The 17,736-nt window shown below is 38.5% G+C and overlaps 1 protein-coding gene across 1 annotated transcript; it reads left to right on the forward strand.

The window, feature by feature from the left end:
* Positions 1-14,654: 14,654 nt before the first annotated feature.
* SOSTDC1 (sclerostin domain containing 1) lies at positions 14,655-17,522 on the forward strand. The gene is made up of 2 exons (XM_075140776.1): positions 14,655-14,874; positions 17,107-17,522. The coding sequence occupies exons 1-2, from the start codon at positions 14,670-14,672 to the stop codon at positions 17,520-17,522; spliced, it is 621 nt and encodes a 206-aa protein (XP_074996877.1). The 5' UTR covers positions 14,655-14,669.
* Positions 17,523-17,736: the final 214 nt, after the last annotated feature.

Consider the following 17,736-nt stretch of genomic DNA (forward strand, 5'->3'; position numbering starts at 1 on the left):
ACCTCTCAAGCAGCGTGATTTGTGGGGAGTGACCTCCCATGTGGAGAATTGGCCCAGAATGACAAGTAAGCAACAGTTACACAAGCAGCAAAAAACCCCAAGAACTCAGGCTTCTTTTGGCTTTAAGTCATAGATTTCTATGAAATGGTTGAGGTAGAGCTCATAATTTGATATAAAAGTAATTAGTAATGATGTCAGCTATTTGGAACCCTACTTAATAGTATGCTCCATCTTTTTATTCACTATATTCTGTCTCCAATTTTCTAATTCGTTTCCAATCTTTGTATTTAATCCTTGTTTATTAGTAAAAGATTTTTTTTTTTTTTACTTCTCAGTGACTTCTACAGCACTTATGAAACATGAGGAGCAACTATATGTATCCTTAAGTGGTTTAAAATGTCAGCATTCACTGCCTTTATTCCTTGGTATGCACCTGGACTGTAGCACTCTGCTAGTATGTGGGGCATCAGTGTAATTGCTAAGGCCTTCTGCAGATTCAAGAGTTTGCCCTGATGAAATAAGGAAGAAATATACCTCTAGGGGATGGAAATTTTGGTCTGAAACCATAGTACTCGCCTGAACACGTAACCTTGCCTTCCGTTCACATCAAATGACATCAACCTTCATCCCACAAGTTCTAGGAACACATTAGTTTCATGTCCATGAAAGCACCAACCTCCTGATTTGTGTCTAGCTTTAGAATCAAAGACAATGTCTATATTACTTATCCATAAACCAGTACATTTCAATGAAATCAGTCTAATGATTCTGGAATTTCTCCTGTAAGATGTAGAGACTGTAAGATGTAGAGAGAATGCATAATTGGACTGTGCAGAGGTACAAATGGCCAGCATCCAATGAAAAATCATCAACCAGCCTGAAACAGGCACACTTCTTGTTATATGATCTTTATATGTCAAAAAAACAGGGGCGAGGGGGGTCCGCCTCAACTAATTAATTTTCCAGCATATCTATTTGCATGATGAAGCAAAGCTTTTAAAAGGTGGGGACACATATAACTGTTTTTATTAAGTTATTCTTCACATTGATACTGCTGAGAATTTGACAGCACTGTTTTTAAATTAGATTTTCTTCATGAATGCCTTGATGTTTTGTACTCTGTGTATAGTAGGCCTCATACCATATTCTTAGACAAAAATAACTCCTTTGTATTCAGCTGAGTAGCTTGGTAGCTGTCTGAGAGACTGAACAGTGATAAATGAGAGAGAATAAAAGAAGACTTAGAGATTACTGAAACCTAGCGTGCCTGTACCTTTACAAGGGAAAATACAGTGTAGTATTATAGATGAGAAATCTTTTTGCAGCCAAAAAATGAAAGCCCAAACCTTCAGACTACAGTTAAGATATACGTTCTTAATAGCCAGCGTGAATGTCCAAATTAGCAGAAGAGGTGGATTCTGCATCTGCTGAAGACTTCCTTCACATTTCAGTGCCTTTCTGCAACACATTCTTTAGTCAAATACAGGTTATGAAGTTCAGTACAAAAGTACCTGTATGTATTGTATATAATCACCTAGCAATCTCCCCTGGCCTTCCAAAATTAAAAAAGCTTTGGGAAATGCAATAAAATTGGATCCATGCTCTGTTTACTCTTCCATTTAAAAAAGAGGAACAAATAACATTTAAATACTTTTCATGTGTGCGTCAAATATTTTGCCATATCTGTAGCCTTTAGAATGAATAATTTGCATGATTTTTTGTAGCTTTCATGGTCTCAGATTCTTGGGCTGTAATAAAAAATAGCGCCTTGCTTTAGTGGCTCTCTTTTTCAGACAAATGCAAAGCTGATGGAAACTAAACCATCCTTGTGAACCAACTGAAGTGGGCAGCTGATTTTCTTTGGCTCTTTTAAAGACTTCAGCTAAAATCAGTTTTCCTTTTTTTATGTTTCTCCTGCAAATACAATCTCAGAAACAAGAAAAATTTGCATTCCATACACTTAAAAAGAAATAGAGTCTTTTCCTTCTGTTTTTCTAAACAATTATCCTTGAAACAAAGAAATACTGTATAAAAGACTTTACAGCCTGTGGCACAGAACAACACACAACTTGGCCAGTAGACCGTGTGTGGAAAAGAAAAGAAAAATTTTAATGAACAATAGGTCCCAAGAAACAACATCAATTGTTATCATTACTTTCTTTTAAAATTAAAATGGTCCAATTTTAAGAGAATTCTTCCAAAAACTCATACAAAAAATGGAAAGTATGTAGATTATAGTTTACAATTAGAAAGGGAAAAAGAAAATGTACATTTAAAAATGTTTTATATACATGTCTATTATCTGTACCATATGAGTTGTGCTTTGTCCATAAGTGTTCTATTGATAATTTACTTAAAATGCTTGGATAAGGACTGGCCCTTTGGCAGGAGTGATGTAGCCTGGAGTACATAAAACAAGAATCAGTGTAATCTGTTTCTTCTGGTGAAATACATTTTTATTTTGTTGAGACTTTTGTCTCAATGTCCAAAAATGCAGTTTCGATTTAATATTTCTAATGCCACATACTAAGTCCATTATTTTCCAGTCTTAACTAACTGCATTTCAGTGAATGGTGCAGCTACTCTTCAGCAAGCTAGATCCTGCCTCACTTATGCACAGTTTCAGTTGAACTCCATTAAGAGTTCTTTCTTCTAAAGAAGTAGACATTTGAGTTCTAACTTGTATCAAGCATTTTTGCATCTTCCAACATGCTTGATGCCAAAATATAATGCTATATGACAGTTTTGTAAGCTAACAAAATGAGCATTCACTATATCCATTCTACTTCCACTGTAACAAAAACGCTCATGATCTTAACATATACATTTATCTACTACTATTACTTGCATTAGTTGCTTGCATGCAACTTCTTTCTAAATTACTGCTATGTTTAGTATTTTCTATTTTTAACAGAGCATACCACTCTGGCAAACAATTGCTAGTAACATTCAGTTCATCACCCTCTTGTAGGAAAGTGCTTTTGCTTGTCTGCAGCCTCGTTAAGGCTTTGTACCCGACAACTGTCTCATATGCATGCAAAACATAGAGAGCTGGAACTAATATCCAGATGTATCTGGCAAGGAAAGCCTAACACTCTAAGCATTAGTTGTAAGACACCCTGGCTATTACTATTCCGGTCCCAACCAAATCATTTCACTGTTTCTACCTTTCCAGGCACTTAGTGGACTGGTAAAGTTTACAATCAACTGAGTATTTTGAAAAATCCAGGGTCCTGGCCATTTCATGTAGATAAAAAAAGTATTATTCTTTCAATGGTGATAGAATTTTAGTCTAGTGTTTTTGGCCAAAAATTCCGTGGTCCAATATATGTGTTGTGCCTCCATGTCTGGTTGTTGTTCCCCATGCAGTTTAGTCACATTTAGGTGATTTTGAATGAATGCAGTTTACAAAATCTGTTGGGAATTTTCAGGATGAAAAGCACTTTATAAATGTAAAATATTGTATTATTACAGCTGCCTCCAAGAGAGAAGTTGCATTTAGCAGAACATTCGGAAAGAAAATTTACAGAAATTTATTAGAAGCTTAATTTTGTTTCCAAACCACAGTCACTAGAGATTCAAACTATTTATCTTGAATTGTACCTGCCAAATTTTGATGAGATGAAATTCCCCCCTCCCCATTTAAAAAAGCAGGATTGACCACAGTTATACTGCAGACTTTAAAGTAACCTGCATTATTAGGTTTTCTCCACATTCCAACCCATCTGCCTTAGGGTATTAAACCCTACTTTCATCTCTGTGAGGTTCAGTATTTCCAAATCCAAGCCATAAGGCCATGTCTAGACTACAAACTGAAAAGTGGGTTTGACTGCACACATGCGCACACTAAGCCACATGTCCCACAAATTTTCCATCTATACTTTTGTACATAGTGCACTCACAGCTTGGTTTTAAATAATCTACGCTGTTATAAAGAAAAACAACCTCCCAGTACTAACTGATGAACCATTGCTATGATTGATTTTGCCTGGGTGCAGGCCAGGCAGACTGCCTGAACAAAAGTTTGGCCCAGACAAAGCCACTGAGTATAATCAGTGTTTCTGAGTACAGCGAGAGTTTTTCCACCTCCTGGCACTCATGCTAAAATAACGCCTCGGTATTAGTTTAAGGGTTTGTGGTGTGAATTATGGGAGACTTAGGTCTTGAGAACCTTCTGAGATCCACACATGCTTGGCAGTATAGATGCAAATCCTAGACACGAAAACATTGTAATGCCCCCAAAATCATGAGATTAGATTAATGAGATATTTTCAAGTACACCACCAACTTTTGATGCTGGAGCCCAAACCAATTAGGGTTCGGGATACAGCCTGAACTTTTAGCATGCAAAGATTATGTGTGCCACAAAGCTGAAGGCTAGATTTGGAAAGCAAACTCAGTGTTCCTGCACCTCAGATGTTTTGCTGAAGGTAATAAGACAAACAATGAGCGACTTCAATCCTTTGCAACATCCCTAGCCAAAAAGGACCTTAATAACCAAGAGTAATCCTCAGGTATGATTACATTAAGCAGCCTCTGTATTCCTGGGACTGTCTTCCTTCCTTTAATCTTTGTGTGGGGGATAATTAAGATATTTTGAAGTTCTTTCAGGTATTATAGTTTCACAAAATGGTGTTTAGTCTTATGTGGTGATGTGGTATTAAGTCACTGCTACATTACCTATTGTATCAAAATAAAGAACAATTAGTGATACAAAGAAGACTCGAATGGGAATGGAGGATTCTCAAGCCTCCCTTTCAAGGACAATCCCAGATTTCTTACAGTGACATTACTGCATGTGGCATGAGATTGAAATGGGAGTCTCAGTGCTGAATGTCCATAGGAAGCAACGCATATAGGAGGGGAAGGGGGCTTCTAGGGAATGATGCATTCACTAATGACCTCTAAGCAGATTAAACTTTTGTCAGGAAGAATGAGGAAAAAGTCTTCCCTCAGATGTTTGGAACAAGGACTTGGGAAGGGCTGCCACCACATTATAAGCACAAGTGTGCTGACATTAGTAACAAACATTAAGTAATGGAAAAACTGAAAAATGTAAACTATTTTTAACAAGCTGGATAAATCAAATATTTTATAACCATGCTATTCATAAATATGATGAGTTCTTTTTAACATGGAAATGTGAATCTAATAATGCTAATTAAATAAAAGCTAATAAAAAGACCACATTGGTTGCTGCATATAGACAGTTACAGTTCATATTGGCCTTTTAGACCTAACTGGTGAAATACCATTTTCTTGTGTTGGTGGTGACATGCCATTGCTTTATTTACATTTTAGACTATGAGATCTCATATGCCACCTACCGGACAGATGTTTTAAGTTAATTTAATGTGCACGCTATGAACACAGATTATCGGAACACTGCCAGCTAGTCTCTTGGTGATTGTTTTACTGCATGGAGGCTCTAAACCCAACTCCCTTTAAGACAATTGAAAGTTTTCTATTGACTTCAACAAGGTTCTAATTGGACCCTTAAAGAAAGTTAATGCTGCAGCAAAAGCATGCATAGTTCTTCCTTCTGACAATTTATAAAACAAATTATCTGTCTTAAACAGTTTATTCTTGATGATAGTGTTTTCTATAATGTAAAACAAAATTAAGTATTTCATGGCCATACATACCTCTGTCCTTAGTAACGATCATATCTATTCATTTTTGTTTATACTCATTGACTAAATGAATAGTAATAAAATAACCACTTTCCTCACTTCACTTAAAAACAGAGGAAGTAATTAAAGTCTTATTGAATAAATTAGTTCCAGTAGTTCAATCTTAGTGCATTTTTAACAGACCTTATAATGATACTGAGTGTTGACAAGAATTATGTATTGGGTTGCCCAGAACAAAATATTTTATTCTGAGTAAGATATCTTTGTTTTATGTTCTCCATATTATTTTTTAGAAGGAGCACAAAATATCTATTCTATGCAGAATTTATAACATACTACATATGTAAATGTGATACAGTTCACGTAAGAAGCAGATGTAAACCTGGATATAGGTTAGAGTGGGCATAATCTAGAAGTGCATGTAGGCATTTGAGATATAACAGCATTTACTGACATTCCCTACAACTATAAAATAGAAATTATGCTATAACTTCTTGCCCATATAGAAGTAGAAGTAATTTTAAAGTAATTTTCCTTTAAGTAATTTCTTCAAAGGAAAAAAACCCTCACAGATATGGTTCTTTACTATTGTAAGGAGCACTACAGCAACAGGTACTTTCATCTGTCATAGAAACTACTAAAATTCTTTTCAAATCATTTTTTACATAAATGGGTGTGAAATGCATTGCCACTTACTAGTTAACAGAATCTCCTCAGAATACCTATTTTATAAAATTTGTCCCCAAATTGCCTCCTGGACCTGCCTGATCTACTAGGTCTTTATGACGTTGTGCAAGTATGCAGCCTTAATAAGTATCTCAAATACTTTTCCTCTCTTGAAGCTTCAGCTGTGCAAAAAAATCTCTGGAGAGAAACTCTCCCAATCCTCTGTCTCCTCTGTTGGTTGCTAAAGGTGCTTCCTGCATAGAGGAACCAGGTGGACAGGCGTGGAAATGCCAGGCAGCCATTAACACACCTCTTATATTCCAACAGCTTGCCAGAGTTTGCAATGGAAAAACTAAAGGAGGGAGTCAGTATGGGACACTAATTCCATTTGGCTACACAACCGGATGGAAGTGAGCATCTGTGATGCAAAACTCTGAAGGGAAGCTGGAAGGCAAGATTTCATGATGCTACCCTCCCAAGAGGTAGCAAAGGTACCAAGTAACGAGAAAAACAAAAATTATGCAGATCAGAGTGACGTACCAAAACCGTCTCTTACTGGCTGTTTATATAAAGGTGGCTTGCTACATCCAACCTTAAAAAGGAAACATGCATCTCCTGGACTTACAGGAGGCCAATCTGGTTACCATCAGGGAATAATCATGCCAGGGATTTTCACCTGCAGGATTTTCCATTTACAGTAAAAATTGTTATGTTGTTCTGATCAGGCAGGTATGAATGTGTGAGGTGAGCTACATTTTAGATGAAAACTACCAGAAGGGAGGACACTATTCTGTTTTTCCTCAGAGTGAAAATTTATTGCAAATATTCCTCCTGAAAAACAAATTCAGATGTTGACAGTTATGAAAGCTTTATTTGTATAACGTTTCCATGTTAGGATACGTTTTAGAAAAGCAACTCTCTGAAAAGCTTTGAAGAATTGCAGAAAGGCCAAGTGAACAAACAGAATGTTCTGACATTTCCTTTCTTGAATACTATTTATATGTCATCTAAACCAGTTTGTAACTCCAAATAGACTTAAGACTGAAGTCCCCAAATAAATGTCTCTCACAACAACCATGTTTTGCAATGGAAAAAGAATGTCTTCATTGCCTGAAGATTACAAACCTAAATAGTGACAAGGTTTTGAATACGGGGTAACACACGTTCGTTATGGAGCCTATTCAGTTTCTGGACACTGATGTCAGGTGCAATAATGACAAGAACTACTGTTACGGCCAGTTATGAACAGTATGGACAAAGTTTAATCTTTGGAGAAGTAGTAATTTTAAATTCATCATTGCTGATTATCTCTGCTGACAGCAGCTTCATTGTTAAGTTGTTTTGTAACCATATTACTTTAACTACATTTTAATTCTAAATGCTAATCTGTTGTGATCATATAGATATACAGAGCATTAGCTGAAGACTGAAATCCCACTGCTCTTCAGGCTAGGGGATGGTTTTGCTTAAAACTCTGTGATTAAGCAAGTACAGCTAATATTTGTTTATTACCATAAAGGTATACTGAGAGACTTCTAAGCTTAGATAAGATATGATAAATAATCCTTTAAAACCTAATGTCATGCTTAAAGCAGGGATTATCCTGCTGCTGTTGAACCGCCATTATTAAAAGTCAAGATTAATCAAAGAAAAAACCAAATTTGGGCAATAACATCTGGTTAGATTTTCTTTTTTCTCCGAAATTTCCTCCTCTCAGAATGTGAGGATTTTTTTCTGGCTTGGATTGAAGAAGAGATTTTGAAATCTGGACACCTACTCCTGCAAAGAATTTCCATTCTTTGTTCTTTCCTGAAGTGTTTTGATATTAAATTTTACATACAACCTGGAGAATGGGTGGAATGTACTGAATATTCTTTCCTACCTCTCAACTTTATGGCAATAGCATTTTTCACACTCTTAGCCAAACTGAGTGTGCATGTGTTTCTGTATATTATATTTGTGTACATGAGTCAACAGCAACAACAAAATGTTCTCACTGTAAAAATGCCTAAAAAACTGCTAAGCACTTAGCCCTAGGATTTTGGAAACTTGACTCTCAGTGTGCATTTTGCCACTTTATTAGTTAGGGCTGTACTGTAGTCATAGTAAGTTTTACTAAGCTTTAGTTTAGTAAAAATGTAATTTTGTTGCTTTAAAAGAGATCTTAGAGCATTCCAGCGAGGAGATCTTCAATTGGCAGGGATCTATCAGCTCTTTCTGTTACACTTTCTTTTACATGTGAATTCAAGGTAATTAAAATTGCTGGAAAGGAAGTCTGGAATGGGCTGTAGTGTCTGCGTAGGCAGGCGATACTTGGTTCTGCATCTTAATTTCATTCAGCCTGACTCATTCATTGATTGCATGAAACAGTTTGGGACTTAAAAGAGAACTAGGTGACTGAAACTAACTTCAGGTAAGAAGGAAATATCAGTAGCTGAGAATAAAAACTAACACATGAAATTATATTCTTATAGATCCTTTGAGAGAGAGACAGATCTCCATTTTGTTTAAAACTGTGTTTGGGGTGAATGTGGAAACATTTGCTGGATTATAGCAGATCCTACATGTGCAAATAAGACATTTTCAGTATTGTACAAATGCACCATAATATTGGATGGATTCATTTTAATAAAATAAGCTGTATACACGTTGTACAATTATATTCTGGTTCATAGGTTATAAGTGAAACCCTGATACTGAGTGCGTGGTAAGTCTGTGAATTTGTTGTGCAGGATGGGCCATTTCTGTCTCTTGGCAGGGAAAGCAATACATAGTATTACAATTATTAAAATTCTAATTTGGGGCCAAGTTTTGCCCTCAGGTACTTCCTTAATTTAAGTAGGGAGTTGTGCATGTTTATCTGATTGAACAATTTGGACACTAACATTCTTGGTGAAGGTAACTTTTTTCTTTAACAAGAATATGCACTAGCCAAATCTAAAATCTGAATGTAGCAGGGATAGGTTTCTTACCAGGAGACAAATGTCAGTAACTGTTCTGTTTTGATAAGGTAAAGTGATTTCCTTGTAAGGGAGTGGGAGATGGAGCAGAAGGAAGGAAAGAGGGATCTTCTTCCAGATACCTTGTAGGCTTGTTTTTAAATTACGACTTTGGATCTAACAACAGGTTTGGCAAGTGTTTGCCTAGGAAATCCTGAAACTATGCCAGATTTTCTTAGCTGGTTTGTTGTAGAGTGTGCATTTTTTAAATACACTGTAATCATTTCAGACCACGTAATTAGAAACACAAAGCAGTTTACTGAAACGTAGTGATATATTAAGAGTTCAGTTAATTACATGTAAAGAAACAAGACAGACTTCAAAACCTTTACTCAGTTTCTATTTTATTTGCAACTGGGGCATGTTGATGGGACTTTGCCTGCTTAACATTGAGTAGGAGTTTCAGAATTTTAACCTGAGGGTAAAATTTTCAAAAGCATTTAAGCAACTGGCTCACTGAAAATCAATAGGACTTTCACTCCTTAGGGCAACATTTTAGAAAGTATGTAGATACTGAAGTCCAGTTGTCTTCAGTGTCTATGTATATGAAAAAACCCTGCTTTATTGCCCTAAATCTCTTTAAAATAGGAGTGTTAGATTTCAATGTCACCAAAGAGTTTCTGAAAATGTTACCCCAAATAAACAAGCTGTTATTCTCATATTTTTTCATTTGTAGGACACTGTTTTGTTTTTCTTTCTTGTTCAACGTATGCAGAAAATCATAAAACATGTTTTGGATAATAATAAGCTACATTGTCTTCAATCTGGTCTCAAAATCTTACTGCAAATGCTCAAAAAGAGGTGACAACTATAATTCGTGCAGACAGTTCTTCACTTTATTGTAAATTTTCCTAGAATTTAAAAATAAATATTTTCCCCTTTTCAGTCTATTTAATGTCTTTTTCGATAAAAGTGATAAATTGCCTCCTTTGAAGCCACAGCCTGACCTAAATTATTCTGTCTACATTACGTATAAGAGCAAACAGAAAAAAAAAAAATTGTAATACGAAATCTTAGGGAGCCGAAGAAGACATAAATCAAAACAAATTAGTCATTCTCATTAATGAGAATATATGTTATGTTTTCCATTGAATCTCTCAAATGTAATTTTCTGAGAAAACTAAAAAGTACCACTTAGTATAGAAAAACCTCAGTATTCAAAAAATCTTTGGTTTGAGAATTTGCGGGGGGAGGTATCTCGGTTCTCTAACATGTTTTCTATATGAGCTTTTAAAACTATGCTAACTTGTTGCACAACAGCTTACAAGTTCTCAACAGTTGCATTTATTACAATTTTACCTCACTTTCAGACAAGTTCTCTTATCATGCTCCAAATCACATTTTATGCTGCTTTGAAGTACATTACTAATATGCTTATTGCTTAACAGAAAATAGCCTTACAGTCATTTCTGTTTTAAGGTGCAAAGTAATAAATGTCAGTTTCTTTTTTGCAGTCATTTATCTGAGCCTGTACTTATTCTCAAAGTATCTCCCTTTGAAAACAAGTCAGAAGTGCAATGCTCTAATGGTCTTCTCGTTGGGACTAACAATAAAAATATAAAAATGAACTTTGAACCGTTCTTTCCGTGCATCCTTCATTATAATTCTGGCCTTTTCCTGTCATTATTAAAACTGAGCAGGCCCAAGTTTTATCAAAAATTGGGAATTCCTTCTTATTTTGTGCATGTACACAGTGATCATGTGGGTTGCACAGACAAGGGTCTCTGGCAGTCATTTGTACTTGTCAGTGCATACCCTTCTATTCCCTGTGGCTGTTTTGCGCTGCTAGACAGGTGTGTGCCCTCCGCACAAAACTTTGCCCTTTGGACATCACTATAGTGTCTAAGAAACATGGAGGATGGGATCCTGACAAACTTATAAAGGACCATGAAGAAGGGCATTCTCTTTTGGGATCTTTACAGAACATATGCCTTCTATTACTCTGAATCCATTGAGAAGTGTGGTTTTTTCCATCACAGAAAATGGAGAAAGCAAGATTTAAGGTGCAGATAACTCTGGATACCATTCTTTCTGAAGAGTGAAGCAAGGCTGTTAAGATACAAGAAGCAGTTAAGTTGAAAAAAGCATGTAGATAAATGTAGCACTTTATCCCTGGGTACATGTACAAACATTTAAATTAATCCGGTTAACAGGTTTCTTCCCTGCGCCTTCCCCACAGTCACCTTTCAAGGACCTGACTAAACAATGGCCTTTACACCATGCCAAGCAGCAGAATGGAGCTCTTTTGGATCCTTAGCAGCAGTGAAATCCACTCTCCTGGGCCCTGCACGCTGAGCATTCAACCTCTCCAGACACTCAGGTATGGTCAGTATGCCCTGGCTGATCTTAAGCACCATAATGGAAGATAAAGGAGAGAGAATTTATTGCCTAGGACTCAAAGCATATAGGGTTTTATAGATCAGTAAGAACATCCTGAGTTATGCCCAGAGGCAAAAAGGAAGCCAGTACAGACTTCAAAGACCTTGTGTAATATATTCCTTATGGCCAATATTAGAGATTAAGCACAGGGCAATGTTTTACACAAGCCATTGAATCTGACTAGAATAAGGACAGACTATACATAGCATAAGTCTATTTTGGAGGCTACAAAGGTAAACTTAGAGCCTTTACCTTTGAGAACTTATCACAATCATCTAAATAATGATAGCAAAAAATATTTTAAGTCTAGGAACCCATTCTGAGCTAAGCATTAAGAAACACCTTTTGATTGTGAGGTTCACTCAGGAAGAATAACCAAATTTGACTGACCAGCATCCCTTCCCCTCATGTGACTTCTAATCTCTCTCAGGAACTCAGAAAAAGTGAAAGACTGCAAGCTCTAGGTTTGACAAAAGAAAGTATAATCAAATTAACTGACAAACTCCTCAGAAGCCTGCTTACCTTTCAAAGCAGGGAGGCTGACAGTACTGACCAAGGAACTGAAATAATGAAATTTTCATACAATATTTGTAAGAAGTGGAAAATACAAATAAAATTAAAATAATGGCTACTCTGTATCTAGTGCACAGAAAAATGAGGTAATCTGTATTATCCTTCCTGTGGCAAATTCAGGGCCAAACTTTTCCTCTACAAAGGCTGTAAGAGGCTTGTCTTGAGGTCTTCCTTCTCTAAGTGACAAGACCAAGAGAAGTATGTGACAAACTTAATGGTTTCATATAGCCCGAATTTGAAAGGATGATTTTTAGCTTTCATCGAAAGCTGAAAAGGTTGAGGTTTAGCAAGCTCCTTGCAGACCCAGCCTATAGCCACTCTAAGGACCAACAATTTTTCCTGTGAGAAGATTGTATGCCTTATTTCAAAGAAAACAGCTTTCAAGGAAACTTCTGACTTTCACAAGTCTCATCTAATGTGGGAAAATCTTTCTACTAGGAAGAGGTCCCCTGACTGGTATCCATAGGTACTGCTTTTAATTATATTGGCTCAGTTCAGCGCAGAGACTATCCTGCAGGGAAGGTGAGATGCGTGAAGATCTGTGTGATCTGTGAATATGAGAGAAAATAAAGTAGGACTTGAACAAAGTAGACCTTTGGTTAGCTGCTGTTGAAGAAAAATAATGCTCAAATATTAATGGTCTGTAATGTACACATCTTCTTTGATAATTTGCTTAAGGAAAATTTCACTTTCTACTTTTTTTAAAAGGGAAGGTAAAATGCACATCTTGGCTTTTGTGGTTAAATAAGACGTTCCATGAGAGTGGAACTTGGAGCTTTGTCAGGGGTTACCAGTGATCCCACTCCTCCATACATTACTCTGCTGAAAGATCTCACTCTGCCTTGCAACATTCTTGTTATTCCAGAACTGGGTTGGGCTAGTCATAATAGATGCAGGCAATCAGCTCAACTTCCCCACACACAGCTCTACCAGTAAAACTCACTTCACCTTGCAACACTCCTGTTTTTCCTGTGTCTTTTAAGCAAAGGCTATCAATTTGGCACTTACTGTGGCTCTGTCCTTACTCCCGCTGAAATCCAGGGTAACTTTCTTAGTGATACAAGAGGAAAGTGTTGATGATACAGACAAATGTGTGCTTGTGACTAGGATGAAACAAAGTTGTCTTCTCTGAATGACTGAGATTTTGACCCTGACAGTAGAGGTAACTGACCTGTGTTCCACTTCTGCTTTTATTACAGCAAATAAAATCCAGGATGACTCTATAGATATCAACTCTGTTACAAAGAGTGTAAGTGAGATTAGAGTCTAACCTTTACATAATGAGGCCTCCTGCATGGTTGTGCTTTATCCCAAGAAAAAGGTTTCCTTTTAATTAGAACACTATAGTTTTCTGTGTTGATCACTGTTGTTTTATTTACAATGAAATTCTATAGAGCATTCACCATGATGCAGACAAGCATTGGCCTACTGACAGCATCTCAATTTACACTAGCATTTGGATTTGGGCCATGTAATTTTATGTAAAATCAAGTAAGTGTGTGACACAGTAAAATAGTATGTCAAAATAAGGACTATTCTTTCCTCTTTCTTTTCTTTATCATATGAAAGAATACATTAAAAATATAAGAATGCTCTAGGCAATGTACAAACCTAAAAAAGACTAGTCTGGTGAATGAGCATAGCGAGAGGCTATGAATATGGATATGTTTGTACTAAGGAGCCTAGAGGAGATGCTTTTTATGCGTCGTGATACAGAAATACATACTTGTAACTCTGCACACCAGGGAGAGAATATTCCCCTAAAACAAGTGGTTTCTCTAGCAGTGCTCCTTGTTGATCAAAGCTGCATAATTTAAAGCATCTAGAGGCAGCTTTAAATTATTCACAATATTTTTTTTTCAGTGATCTTGGTATATAGAAGACAGCATTTGTGTAACTAGCAGTCTTCTGTAAGTTCTATAAACTTTTGCATCCTTACAGAGCTGGCAAGTTTTCTGAAAGTCACATTCGAGAAGAGGGGACATAACTTTGCAACAGGAGCAAGATTCTGACACCATGTTAGTCACATCACACAAAAATGCCAGGCATGCAGGGCCATACGGAATGGCAGGGCAGAGCCGGCAGCCTCTAGGTCTCAGCCCGAATGCTGCTGTGTGGTGCCTACAAGTTTTCTGATACCCTCAAAAGCCCCAAATAGGAATCCTGCAATTAGTGCATCTAACTCCTCCTTTACTGCAGTCTTCTCTCCTATTGGTAAAAGGTCTTCACAGGCTTATGTAGGGATCCCACCCCTTTTGTGGGTTTTCATTCTGAAGCTATCCACAACTTTACACCTGAATGAATGCCAAGCCTCTCTGAATATATAAAGGAAACCTTCAAGAGCAATTTCAGAGTTACCCAGAGGAAGCAGAAGGAAAAGATTTCATCCAGCTCTGTCAGACAGAGACTTGAACCAACCATGCTTCTCCCTGCCATTCACTTCTATGGCTTTCTCCTAGCTTGCATCTTCACGAAAAGCTACTTGGCTTTCAAGAACGATGCCACAGAGATACTTTATTCACACGTTGTTAAACCTGCTGCAGCGAGCCCAAGCAGCAACAGCACGTTGAATCAAGCCAGGAATGGAGGCAGGCACTACACCAGCACTGGATCCGACCGTAACAGTGAGTATCCTACCGGCGGCACTTCCACTGCGTCCCGCAGCCCTCGGCCCTCCGGCGACGGCGGCAGCCCCTCCCGACCCGGCCGCGGGAGCGGAGCCCCCCGGCCGCAGCCGCGGCGCCCGCTGCAGCGCGCTTTGCCCCCCCGAGTGCGGCGCTGTGGGGAACCAGCGCCGCGGGGAAGTCGGGGCAAGGGAAGATGCTGCTGGTTCCTGGCTCGCCGGGCGGCCCCGGAGCAAGCCTGCCTGCCTCCCTTCCCCGTGCGAGTCCTGTAGGACCGGCTCTCTCGGGCAGGTTACTTCCTGAGGGAGGTTCATCCAGGAACGCCGGGTTTTATGGGTTATCCGGCAGGGAAGCAAGATAAAGGAAAAGGAGTGAGAAGCATTTGCAAAGCGCTCGCTTTCTTAACTCACCTTCCCACTGTGGGCAGGGGAGGTGTCTGGGCTACTTTTCAAATGCAATAAAAAACTCCGAATTTTGTTCCCGCTGTTTAGTTTTACTTCCTGCTGTAGCACTTACCTGCTTAACACCTCCAGCAAAAGTAAACAAATCAGCTCATAATTTACCTATGATCTCTGCTCTAACTTGCCTTTTTACATCTAGTCTTTTCCTGCTGAGTTTTATGTATATATGTCAGATACATGGGGATCTGGAAACCTTTTGCTGACTTTATCTGTTCCCTCCCCTGCCCGCCTCCTTAAAATGAAAGAAATCCAAATAGAGACACACACATACACACACCAACCCACCCACAATGATTTGATAAAAATAGCGTCTTCCCTGGAAAGTGAAGGCAAAAAGTGACACCGATACCTTTCAGCTAAGCCAGGTGTGTCAGCTTCTATGAATGCTAAGGGTTTAAGTGCACAGGAAACATCTCATCATTATGAGATTACTGGAGCAGCCCAGTAGGTATTCATCGTCAATGAGCTGTCACTGGAGAAAAGCAGAGCCAGGAAAGACATAAAAACAGGAGAGACAAACTCAAATCTGTGACCAGCTGCTTCCAGGTACATTCCTGAGTGCAGCTGCAGGAAGGCAAACTTGAATCTTTTCTGCAAGGCAGGCTGCAGGAGAACAGCCCTGTAAACAGTCCCTCGGATCAGCCTGCAGATTTACAGTCCCTCTGACTGCCCATCCCGAGACACAGGGGACAGGGTGAAGTAATCTTAACTCAGTGTCTCTGTTCAGAACTTGCTTCCAAAAATCCAAGTAGAAACAGAAGCAGCCTGTAGCTGTGATATGTAGATGTACCTTCAAAGCCTTTTATGATTCACTCTAAAATGTTTCTAGTAATTACTTCTATTTTAAAGGCGTTAGTTAATTGCATTGTGTGTAGAATCTGCGCCGTAATTGTCCTTCAGAAAGAGGGAGAGCATAGCCAGTAAAGATTGCTTATTAAAATTAAGCGCACTGTGGGCGTTTATTTCAAAGTGTAATTACTGAAATAAACAGTTGTGTTTATTGCAGGGTGCAGAGCTGCACATACAGACGGGTACAAACACGCCTGTATGAGAAGCTCTGCATGTTGATTCTATGTCAGTTGCCTGAGAGAATTTGCAGGATCCTCTATGTATAATATATTATAACATATAATATAAAGACTACTACAGATACAAAGACGGTGTTACCCTGAGGGCAGAATGACCACTCTGACATCGTTACTGCTAATCATTCAAACTTTGCATGCAGAACACCATTCCCTGGTAACTTCAGCTGTTATCACTTCTGCAGTATCTGTGTTCAGAGCAGCAGCACTCATGGGAGACTCGCTCCAGTGTAACCGTAGAAACACACTATTTGAAATTAATTTTAAAGCATATAAACAGTTTCCAAAGCACTATTTTCCCCCTTGCTAATGATCCAACATAATTGTTGTAAACATCACAGAGCAGATTCCCTAGACTGAGAACAAGCAGGAAACATTTCTTCCCTTGGGGCATTTTTTCTCTTCTAAAAGGTATGTCCCTGAGAAGAATAGAGAATAAAATTGCCTCTTCTACCACAACTGCTGAAGTGCATATCATTATGATTTCTCTATGCTGTGGTAATACCCAGAGATACCATCAGCACTTGAGGCCCTTGTGTTGGGGGACACAACAGCAAAGAGACGTCCTGTAAAGATTACAGCCTACTTTAACTTCTGCAAAACATAGCTTGTTAATGTGAAAATGACTGGTTAAGGAAATCTCTCCATTCTGAATCTCAGTGTTTATTATTCTGTGCATTCTGCAGATCGTGTTCAAGTTGGCTGTCGGGAACTGAGATCCACTAAGTACATTTCAGATGGCCAGTGCACCAGCATCAATCCACTGAAGGAGCTGGTGTGTGCTGGTGAATGCCTCCCTTTGCCACTGCTCCCCAACTGGATTGGAGGAGGTTATGGAACCAAGTACTGGAGCAGGCGGAGCTCACAAGAGTGGAGATGTGTCAATGACAAAACTCGCACCCAAAGGATCCAGCTTCAGTGCCAGGATGGAAGTATAAGAACCTACAAAATAACTGTGGTCACGGCCTGCAAGTGCAAGCGATACACCAGGCAGCACAATGAGTCCAGCCACAACTTTGAGGGAACCTCTCAAGCAAAACCTATCCAGCATCACAAAGAGAGGAAAAGAGCCAGTAAATCCAGCAAACATAGTACAAGTTAGAAGTCAGACATTCTCTCCTCTCTCATCTCCCTCTCCTCCTGCCAAAATTGAACTCACCTGTAACCATTTGCTTTACCGTTCTGACTGCTTAAAGACAAGTCTGCCATTGCTGTGTTCTCAGTTGACACTACATGCTTATTGCTTTGACCAAAATCAAAAAGGGCATTCTCAGCATATGGACCTTTTGGGTGATTTTCCAAATGCTCAAGATGGG

The sequence above is a fragment of the Calonectris borealis genome, chromosome 2, assembly GCF_964195595.1.
Source record: "Calonectris borealis chromosome 2, bCalBor7.hap1.2, whole genome shotgun sequence".
Taxonomy (NCBI): Eukaryota; Metazoa; Chordata; class Aves; order Procellariiformes; family Procellariidae; genus Calonectris; species Calonectris borealis.